Source organism: Nylanderia fulva, unplaced genomic scaffold, assembly GCF_048542155.1.
Source record: "Nylanderia fulva isolate GAGA-0341 unplaced genomic scaffold, ASM4854215v1 Scaffold780, whole genome shotgun sequence".
Lineage (NCBI taxonomy): Eukaryota > Metazoa > Arthropoda > Insecta > Hymenoptera > Formicidae > Nylanderia > Nylanderia fulva.
Window position 1 is genome coordinate 12,347 of NW_028190895.1, and position 11,362 is coordinate 23,708.

Genomic DNA, 11,362 nt, shown 5'->3' on the forward strand with positions numbered 1-11,362 from the left:
CTCTCTATTCTCCTTTTCTCGCATCACGCTCCCAGCAAACTGGGACATCGCTTTCCAGGCCTTGTCGCTTGTGCAGATGGCCCGCACCACAGTCTCCATTCTGAGGTCTCTTCCAATGACCTCTGAAAGGGCGTCCCTTTCCGACAACCACGCGCCACACTCCTGCAACGTGTGTTCTGCCGAGTCCTCCCTATTCTCTCCGCAATGCTCGCATCTCGGAGAGTTCACCTTTCCTATTCGGAATAAATATGTGCCAAAGCACCCGTGACCCGTAAGTAATTGGGTGATATGGAACGTAATTCCCCCATGGGTCCGATCTAGCCAGGTATTTAAATTAGGAAGGATCGCGTTCCTTGTCCGAGCACCCGCTAGCAGTGGTCGCTGCAGGTGGATGTTCCATTGTCGTCTCGTTAAGAGAGCTTCCGACTCTCGGATCTCCCTCACAGACTCCTCTGACGCCTCCTCATTCTTCTTCAGGTCTCCCGTTCTGAGGTAGACCCTCTTCCTCATAGCTGCAAGCAGGTGCAACGGTGGAATCCTCGCCAACATGGATGACGCCTCCAGGGATACGGTCCTGTAGGCTGAGATTACTCTCAGGTTTGTGACCCTCATAATCCTATCCACCTTCTCTCTGTTCCTCCTGGATGAGGTTAAAGAGTCGCACCATACTGGTGCCGCGTACAAAACTATCGAGAGGATGACATTTGCGTACAGTTTCCTCTTCGTCTCCCTTGGGCCCCTCAGATTTGGCATTAGTCTTCCTAACGAGCGTGCTACTTTGGAGACCTTTGCTTCGACATATTCAAAATGGTCCTTGAATGCCAACTTATCGTCTAGCATTACCCCTAGGTATTTCATAGAGGTCCTCGTCTGTATAGCCTTTCCTCCGATATTCAACATTGGAAGTTGCTCGGGTCTTTTCTTACAGAAGAGAACTGCCTCCGTTTTCTGCACCGCGACTGTCAGGCCAAGTCTCCTTATTCGATTAAGGACCAACCCGGTCTGCAAATTCGCCCTTGCTGTGGCGGCCACAACCGAGTCTGCTGTTGCGAGAATCAAGGTGTCGTCTGCGTAACAGAAGATCTCGCATCCATTTATCGTACCCTCTTGAAGAACACAGTCGTACCCAATGTTCCAGAGTGTTGGCTCCAGAACGGAACTTTGCGGAATCCCCGCCAACATCCTCTTCGCCACTAGGTTACCCTCGCCATCAATGTAATCCACTGATCTATCGAACAAGTAGCTGTCGATGATTCTGCGTAAGTACTCTGGGAAGCCCTTACGTTGGAGGGTCTCTCTGATCGTTTTCCACGGCAATGAGTTAAAAGCATTGCGAATGTCAATGCTAACTGCAATTACCGCTTCTCCATCATTTATGGCCTCCATTATGGTTGACTGTACTTGCATCAGTGCGTCGCAAGTGCTTCTACCTTCGCGGAACCCGAATTGATTCTCCGCGAGACCAAAGTCCGGGTTCTCATTCATCCAAGTGTTGATCCTTTGTACCAAGATCTTCTCTAGCACTTTGCCTATCTCATTGAGGAGACATATAGGCCTGACCTTGGGTAGCTCTTCATCGCCACTACCTGCTTTGGGGATTAGGACCAACATGGCTCTTTTCCATTCCTTTGGAAAGGTTCCCTCTTTGAGGCACTGGTTAAAACATGCCGTAAGATGCACCAACATATCCTTGGGTAATTTCCCAAGGATCCCTGATTTAATCCCGTCTGGGCCTGGAGCTGTGTTGTTCTTCGACTTGATCTTGACAACCCTTGCAACCTCGTGATACGTAGTGGCCCACTCCTCGTTCTATTGCCAACCGTGCCACAACAGTTTTGGATCCGTCTCTCTTCCATACGGGAATAATGCCTCCAACAGTAGATCCAAGACGTCCTTGTCTAGCGTTTCCGTTAGGCTTGGTGTAGACGTTCGGAGCTTCCTCAAGACTATTTTATATGGCATGCCCCATGGGTCTGCCTCAATTGTGTCGAGTAACTCCTGCCATGCCACATGTTTAGCCTTGTTGATCTCCACCCTCAGCTTTCGCCTTGCATCTCTATGTTTAGCCCAGAGTTGTTCCACCCGCTCCCTAGACTCATGCCTTCTCTTCGCGCGGGTCCAAGCCCGTCGCGTGCTTATCGAGATCTTCCGGAGTCTGTCTATGTCCGCTTTCCACCAATAGGCCTGCTTTTTCTTGGGTCTCCCTCTGATTCTGTTGGTGGCCGCGTCACTCGCACATCACGGATGACCCCATTTATCCACTGGGCCATCTCGTCAGCCGAGCGTTTTTCTCCTGGTGGGTTCGCGCAATGCCAGTCGATTGCAGCATGGAACATGTCTTCGTCCAGTTTGTTCCAGTTCCATCGTGGATATCTGAAGCGATTCTTCCTGGGTTTGGTTCTATTAGCAGAGACTCGGCCCACCTTCATTGCGATATAATCGTGATCCGAGAGCGACTCAACACTGCTTAGGACCTTCCACTCGTTTATACAGCCGTTGATATCTCCCGTGGCCCACGTAAGATCTATAATTGACCACCCTTGTGGTCGTATACAAGTGGGCACAGAGCCCACGTTGATCAGTCGGAGATCATGTTCCGCTGCCCATTCACCGACCCATTCGCCTCTTCTATCTGTACGGGGCGAGCCCCACTGAGTCGACTTTGAGTTGAAGTCGCCGCAGATAAGCGTTCTTCCATCCAAGAATCTTATGGCTACTCCTAGCTCTTCCAGGAATGTTAAGAAGCTTTCGTTATTGCAGTTTGGTGAGATGTAACATGCAATAACGTTTATCCCACCATGCTTGGCCACGACAAAGTCCTGTGCTCTGTACACTTGAGAGCATACTTGGGCCGCGTTTGTTGGTCTCCAGTGGATCGCTGCTAGTCCATTGTTGCTTCCGAACCAGTATGTACTCTCCGGGATATTTCTCGGTTCCGAGATAGCGCATATGGAAATATCCAACTCGATCATGTGCTGGTCTAGTAACTGTTGGGCTTGCCAGCTACGCGCCAGGTTGCACTGCAGGAGATTGTACATTTGTCTCTAATGTCTCTTCGGGCCTCCGTCCCGCATCCTCCGTATCCATGGCTTCTTGAGGTGGCTGTGGTCGTGCCGCTCCAGTTGTAGCTCTGAAGTCTGCTTTGCACATCCCCGTACCGATTCTGTGATTGGAATCTTTTCCCTGCTCTGCACATAGAATGCATCGAACCGGGTTCGTGCATGTGAGGGCAGGGTGTCCTTCCGCTCCGCATCTATAACACGTTCGACTTCTATCCACGGTCGATGTGCATTTGACTCGCAGGTGCCCATGTCCCCAACACTTAAAACATTGGGTGGGCCTGGCCTTCAAGATCTCGATGCGTGCCACCGTCCATCCTATTTTGATCTTGCCGCTTGAGGAGGCCTTGTTTGCGGCTCCCAAAGGACATTGAGCCCAGACCGTGAACAGTCCATTGGTCATCGGTCGTATGACTCCCACTTTGACCTCACTTGGCTTACATCCGCCTGCAGTTGCAATCACATCCGCCACTTCGTCGGTTCCCACCGAATCATCTATGCCGATCAGACGAACATCTCCCTTTATAACCGGTCTTGTGACCTTGGCTTCGTCCCCCAAAATACTGCAGACTTTCTCCCTGAGTAGTTCAGCTTTCGTGGCCTTGTCTTTTCCCGGCACTTCGATCAACAGTCCGCCGCTTACCGCATGCCTGATTGTTGTCTTTTCAATCTCTAGTTCTGGGAGCTTGATTCCGTCCCTGAGTTTCTTAAGCGCTGCCGAGTACGAGAAACCTTCCGCAACACCTTTGATTGCCACCGCCGCTGTTCGGGGTGGTCTCCTCCTCTTCGGTACAGGGTTTGTTCTGTTCTCCGTCTTCTTGCTGATAGCATTGTCAGAGTTAGCCTTTCGTTGCTGTTGCTGCTGCTGCTGCTGCTGCGGTCGTTGGTGCTGCTGCTGTTGATTGGCTTTCTTCTTCTGTTGCTTCTTCTGTTTCTTGCTCGTAACTGCTGTCCACTCCATACGCTCGTCGTCCTTTGATTGGATGGCAGGACGCGGGAGAGGTGGGAACTCCGTTGTAGCCAAGGAAGGGGCGACTTGCACATTGCCAGTCACTCAAGGTTTTTCTCGGGATAGACTCGGTGCCTGGGATGTGCTTGCTTTGCCCTTGGATGCGTCCCTAAGTTCGCGTCTTCTCCTTGTGAGTTCTACTATCTGCCTCGACAATTCGGCGTCCAGCTTATGATCCAGCTCCGCCGTTTCTCGCGGTCTAGTTTTCTCAACTGCCGGAATTGGCTTTGAGATACCCTGAAGTGGTGGACGCATGACTACATCCTCCATATTGTCTATCATCTCGATACTTGAAGCAATTGTGACGTTTTTAATGTTGTTTTTGCTTCTATTCTTTTTCTGCTCGGGTTCTTTTTTTGAGCCCGCCTTGACTCTAGTTTCCTCATCCTTCCTAGATCTAGACTTGGACCTCGAGGTTTCTCTTGGTGTAGCATCCATCGGAGAGGTTGCCTTGTCAGTGCGTTGGACATCAAAAGTTAACGCATTGGTCAGGTCCTGTACCTTCCTTTTAAGGTCTTCGATGTCCCTTTTCATCTTCGCCGATTCTTGCCTGGTAGCCGTGAGTTCCGAAAGGAGTTCTGCGTTGCGTCTTCTAAGGTATGCAGGATCTCCTGTATCCTCTAACCTTTCAGTAAGGAGTTTCACTGTCTCCTTAACTACTTCGACTCTTTTGCGGATCTGCCCGCTAAGCGCGCCTTGGTAGCTGCTTCTTACACGAATAGTGTCTATATCTTCTAACCATTCTACCGCAGCGACACTAGCATCATTCACGGTCATTAGGCCAAGCTCTTCAGTCGTATGTAATGGCCGGAGTAGCTGATCGATAGTTGGCTCATCAGGCCGACGTCTGCGGATTACCTTCTTCGGGGGTCTCTTGATATTTGGTTTGAGTTCCGCCTCCGAGCAAGGCTGGCTCGGTTGGTCCGAGTCAGTCATTAACAATGTCTGGTCCGAGTCAGTCGTTACCAGTGTCTGGGGTTGATTTCCCACATTTCCTAAGCCCTGGGATCTTGTTTTCCTGGCGAGAGTTTCTTTATTGTTCGTCGGAATACATTTCGCTTTGCTTGTGTGCGACCTGCGTCTTCTTTGCGGCGTAGGGTTATCCTCCTCTGTGCTGTTATCCTCTTCTTTCCTCTCGCGTTTCCCCAACAGGACAGTTGAGAAATCTATCATGCTGCCGGATGTAGATGCCACTGTTGGTGTCCCCATCGACCTTGGTTCGATAGGTTTGAGCGATCCATCTAGTAGCGCGTGTAATACGTTAACTTCGGGTTGGGTGGTGTCCCATCCCGTTCCTTCTTTAGACCACGAAAATAGACCAGCCTGGCTATCCTCATCAGCCTGTGCTTGAGTGGCTGCTATTGTCTCATTATTCGCGGCCAAGACCGTCCTATCAGGCGACGGGCTAACCTCCCACTCCTCTATAATAGCTGCGGCAATATTCTGGCTATTTTGGGCGATGGTCTGTTCAGCTATTTCTCGTCCAATTTGCTCCGCCAATGGGTTTAACGCTGTTTCACCGTACCTCTCATCAAATGCCCGGTGGAACCCTTGGCTTGGCGATGCAACCCTTTCGAGTTCCTCACCCGATTCTTCGCCCTGCGACACTTCTTCGTGTCTCTCCGCATTTAATGCCGTGAGAACCCCCTTCATATTGCTTTCTTCAGTATTTATGTTTTGTCTATCCATTTCAATTGATCCCATGTTTTACAAAGGCTCCGCTGGCCGGCGCATCTCCCACCCACCGAGGGACGACCCGAAACGTGACCGGCATCGCCCCCCGACGGGGCTCACGGTACTCCGGGAGAGCCAGCATATACCGCTGGGCGGGGGGGAATTCCGCACCCCCGTCACTGGGTTCCGTCCCCTTACAAGCAAAGCCTTCAGGGGTCTCTCGCCTCCGACAACGAGAGCACCTTTGTAAATGGCGCCACCCAGAAGGCCCCACGGACGGTTGGGGTGAGGACGCCGCTCCCCGTCCACACCTTGCCCGCCGTGGCGACCAGCACGTCCCCCCACCGGGATGTCCGGTGGAAGAGACATCACCTCTCCCGGTCGGCCGGTTCGGAACGGGAAACGGTCCCGACCGGCCGGGAGTATCTACTCTCGTCGCCGAGCCCCGCCCCGGAATAAGTCCGGGCGGCCTCGACGGCAGGCCCGCGCAGCACCCTCCGGGCAGTGCCCCTTGGGTGATTGCGCGTGGCTCCGCACCCGACCCGAGCTCGGAATATGTCCGAGTGGCCCGGGTGCGGGAACCATCCAGAGACGCTGGGACGGAGACCCAGGCTACCCAGCCTGGGGACTCCCGACCAGCACTCTGGATCATCCTTGTCTCCGGGCTCCGCCTCGGAATATGTCCGAGCGGCCCCGGAGACCAACCGACACAGCCCCCTCCGGGCAAAGCCCCTTGGGACAACCCTCCGGGCAAAGCCCCTCGGGTGACTGTGTCGGTTCCTCCGCCGGCGTGACCCCCTCCGGGCGATGCCCCTCGGGAAACCCTCCGGGCAAAGCCCCTCGGGTGATCACGCGCGGCTCACACACCTCCCCACCCCGGCGGCCCCCACCGCCAAAGAAACCCACCCCAGACACCGGGGGAGACTCCCCCAGGAAACCCCAGAAAAAATCCCCCCCGGAACAGAAGGCGAGAACCCCGGGAGGCAGAAGCCGCCTACCCGGTAGGCTTACCGGGCCACAGAGCATGGCGGGAGGGGAAGCGCCGAAGCGCCGTGCAATCCCCTTCTCCTAACGGTGCCATGCCACCGGGCGTTTGAATTCCGGGTCGCCATCCCTTACCACATACGAGCCGAAGCTCTAACGGGGAAGTGGGCCCCGTCTCTCCGGGGGGTGGAATTCTTCCACCGCCCGAAGAGAGCCCCCATAAGCGGAGGGCGTGCCCCCCAGGCCGGGGGCAGTGTACCTCGTAAGGTACTGGTCGCTGTTGGCACCCCTTGCAAGACTATCCTCTTGCAAAGGGTGAGCCCCTTCGCCACGGCAAGGCCGCGACCCACGAAGGGGACATCCATTTTGAGACTAAGGCAGTCCTTTGCATTTCATGCTACTCCACCTTACCTAGAGTCTCAAAACTACTTTGGACAAGGATTCGGAAGCATACTTTAATCATAGGCGGAACACCTATCGGAATAAATTGCGGAGTTTGCAACTTCCGACTTACCCTTACGCAAATTGGTGATTTGTGCAAGCTTTGCCAGTCTACGTACGAAGATTACTTACGCAACCCCAACGACGTTTCGCATAGAGCAATCGACGAAGCTATCTTTATTACAGTAGAGTCACAGGTAGGTCCCACGCAATAATCCGATCACCTCAGTTCCAGCGCGAATAACCTCAGATCGCGGGTATCCCCGGGGAGAATCGCATAGATTCGCGTACCCGTAATAGCGATCGTGTCTCGTGGAAAAAGCCGAGCTCTGCATTCAAATTTTCGCAGCCGCGACCCCACGAGACGTAACAAAATTTGGTGACAGCGGTGGGATACGAGTTAATATTTGCGATGGAAACACGAGGGAAGTTAGGTACGAAAAAGCTCACTGAAGTAGAAATAGACGAACTTCGCGCTCAATTGCATGCCAAGGAAGCACGGTTACGCGAACAATCCGAGATGCTTTAACAGCAGAAAGAAACGTTCGAACGCGAAAAACGGGCTTCGGAAGAAGACCTCGAAATCATCCGCAGTAACCTCGTGAGTAAGGAAACGGAAGTGGAAAAACGTTTGAACTCCATCACAATGGTAGCAACCGAAAAACCCGACTTAAGCGATCATATGATCCAAGAAATTGAACGACTACGCCAGGAGATAAACTCCATGCGCGGGAACAATACGATACCTACGCAATATATTCCCAGCACCGCGGGACGCTTTTTCGACGAACAGGCGTCTCCCGCATTCCAACACGGAACCAATTATGATAGTCCAAGGGTGTCTTTCAGGGAAGCACTTGAGACTATCCCGCCATTCGACGGTCGAAATATCCCCCTCTCTCAATTCATACGAGCATGTAGACGCGCTAAAGAAATATTCCCATCATCGTCCGAGCGAAACCTAACCCGCCTACTTCTTACTAAGTTACGCGGGCGAGCTATATGCGCCGTAGAAGACGAAGAGTGCGAAACGATAACTCAACTTGCCGACCTCCTGAATGGAGCCTTCGGATCCCCGAAAACCATCGATCAGTATCGCGGGGAGCTGAGCACAATTTACCTTAAACCAAACGAGCATATCCTTGATTTCATAAGCCGCGTAAAAGACTTGCGATCTTCTATAACGGACGCGGAACGCCGAGCGCAAGGAATGCTATCCGTCGGATCAGTAAACGAAATCGACGCCTTAACAGCACGATCTTTCTGCGAGGGCTTGCCACTCGCCTATAGGATACAATTGAGACAAGAACACTATCGCGACCCGTTTCTAGCTTTTTCACACGTTCAAAATTCTCGCGAAAAGATCGGAACTAGACAACGAAAGATTCGAAACTCCGCGCCGTTCATACGAACGTAATGTATACTTGAACGAAAAGTCTTTAGCCCACTCGACGCCCATAAAAATAAACACGAAACGATCTTTTAACAACAGATGGACTCGAGCCGAGTACTCGCCGCGCGTCGAACAAGCACGGTACAGTAACGCGCCGTTTCCAAAAGCCTATAATAGTACACAGTCACAGAGACCGACAAACACTTACAGAACGAAAGACGCCAACCAAGAGGGTCCCGAGAACAATAGACACGAACGAACCAGTAACAACAAATACTGTAGGTACTGTAAAAATCCGGGACACGAAATAGAGGAGTGCCGGAAAAGACAATACAATAACTCACGTCAGAGGAAACTCCCCTCACCCCTCGAGGCCCAGGGACGAAACTCGAGCGGGAACGTCTCGGGAAACAGATCGTCCAATACGACTAATAAACGCGGAGCAAGCTGTTACGTCCAATAATTCATCTGGCGATAAATTACCTTTTGCACAAGACGGTCTTCTCTCGCGTCTACCTCGGTGGACGTTTAAGAAGCTGCTCTCTATTTGTTTTATGGGCAACCTGCTAGGCCGGCTATACCCAAGGAAGCCGAGAGCTTGAGATTCGATTGAGAGTATCGGACGGAGAAGGAAACTGACGGGTCGGGTCGATAAATAAAGATATTTTACAAGTATAATGTCATTTATTCATTTGTAAAACCTTTACGCCGATATAAAGTTTATTGATCCTGACGTGGTTCGTGGGGAACTTGAAATCGAGTTATAATATTACTAAGTTCCTCATCTGGATTGTCAGGCTGATTAAGGTAAGTAAGGAAAGAAGCGAAGTTGTCCTGAGCTCCTTCAGGGATGAAATCGCGAGTGTCGTTGATTGTGAGGTTAGCGGTGTCTTCGTCGAAAATGTTGAGGTCTTGTTTGTTAGGAGGTTGTAAAGAGGGGTTGTGAGATAATGCGATATGTCGGCTTGGGTCCGGAATATAATATTTGGGATCGGGTAAGAAATTGTGATTCGTATTTGATTCAGAATATGGCGGATCCGGGAATAGCGGATGAGAATAATCGATGTAAGGTGGGAGGTTATTTACGGGCGAGTAAGCGTCGGGAGAAGGGGATCGAATGATTATTCGTGTGGGAAAGATTTGGACATGTAAATTAAGGAGCCTTCTCGTTCTACGTTCACGTAGTCTATGGAGATGTTGCTCGTTACGATCAATTTGATTCCTCCTTCGGAAGGGAGAGACCATCTAACGGATGGATAAATTTATGTGAATGTGTTTTACAGAAGGGGGAATATTTATAATTTAGAATAATTGAATAAAACTCACGTTTATATCGTGATCTACTCGTTAATGAAATCGAAATGAGATGAAAGGTTAGTCTATGCTAGAATGCCCTTCACCTGTTAATTAATTACGTTTTGTGTCAATAATTATTATAATTAAACAATATCGATCTTGCAATTAAATGGTATTAAGCTAGGATTGATAATAATGTGGAAAAAGAAAAGGATTCCGAATATGTATTAAAATCTATATCAAGAATATTAATACGTGTAATTTCAAACATCAATAATTAAAATCTTAAATATTGAAATAATAGTTTTTTAATAATTATCAAGACCTCTGTCATTTGGTTTGGTAAAGTAATTCGTTTGGTTTGTAGAGCAGAGAGAGAGTAAGCAGGGAAGGTTAAAGAAGTACACGGTTATCCCGTGTAAATTCTGGTCCTTAAAGGCTAATGCATACGTTCACTTTACTAAACGTGCATCTCAGAATCGTAGCAACGAATTTACCTTATGACAGAGTATTGATCTATAAATAGTAAATAGGATAAGGTAGTCAAATGAATCGAATATCAATATGCAAAATCACTGTCAGTTGGTGTGGTAAAGTATTCGCAACTATTGGAAAATGCAAGGTAATAAAAGCGTAAAAGAATAGAGAGATAGGTGTTCATCCGGCTAGGCCGGGTTCTCTGGTCCTTGTCTTAATAGGCTAATGCGACGTTCACTTTACTAAACGTGCACCTCAGAGATGACTTGCGAATGTACCTTCTGACAGGATATAGTTTCTAATGTGTACAGAGGAATTAGCGGCATTCAATTCGCTAATATGTGGTAGGATACAGGGTTACATACATATATAAATAAGCAGTAATACAATAAAATACATAAGTATATTTATTATAATAGAGCAAATAAGTATGCGAAATTGATTAAATAGTATTGAATAGTATTGGATAAAATATTGAATAGATCGACGATTGTAACGCAGACGTGTGCAGATGCAAATCGTAGATTGAAATAATATCGGAAACGCAGAGTAATATATGGCTTATGTCTATGTTCAAAATTCAGAGTTCGAAATGTAATGTAAGATTGAGTTAATATTGGATAATTAAATATAATGATTAAATATAATGAGTGCCCGTCGCGCTTTACTATTTAGGGATATGTGAACTGGCTTAAATACTCACAAGGTTAGACAATGTCTAATGTGCCTTGCTATGGTACACTTTGCTACTGTGTTCTTCCCTCTGAGTCTGAAGATCTGAGGAGCCTCGGTACCTCGGTCCGAAATGGCGGCTGTGTCTTGTTGTCTTCGGAACTCCGTAGTAATAGCTGGTTAGCTGGCTGGTGTTAGAAGTACTGAACTTGGCTGTGCTGGCTGAACAACTTTCGGCGGATCACTGCCGTTCCGTGCCGGGCGCAGGGTTTATATACCGTAAAATGTGGCTCGCTCCTCCCATCAGGCGATGCGGCTTAACCAATGGCAAGAGAGATATGCCGGGGAAGTACCGGA

The 11,362-nt window shown here is 49.6% G+C and overlaps 1 protein-coding gene across 1 annotated transcript; it reads right to left on the bottom strand.

Annotated features, from left to right (window-relative positions):
* Positions 1-1,809: 1,809 nt before the first annotated feature.
* On the bottom strand, positions 1,810-2,972 carry LOC114944331 (uncharacterized). Its single transcript, XM_085489070.1, has 2 exons — positions 2,263-2,972; positions 1,810-2,212 (listed from the first exon to the last, which is right to left on the bottom strand). The coding sequence occupies exons 1-2, from the start codon at positions 2,970-2,972 to the stop codon at positions 1,810-1,812; spliced, it is 1,113 nt and encodes a 370-aa protein (XP_085345196.1).
* Between the last annotated feature and the right edge of the window lie 8,390 nt (positions 2,973-11,362).

Coding starts and splice junctions, on each gene's coding strand:
- LOC114944331 (XM_085489070.1), bottom strand. CDS start 2,972: ATGATCGAGTTGGATATTTCCATATGCGCTATCTCGGAACCGAGAAAT. Junction 2,213..2,262: donor TCGGCTGACGAGATGGCCCA/GTGGATAAATGG, acceptor GGCCACCAACAG/AATCAGAGGGAGACCCAAGA.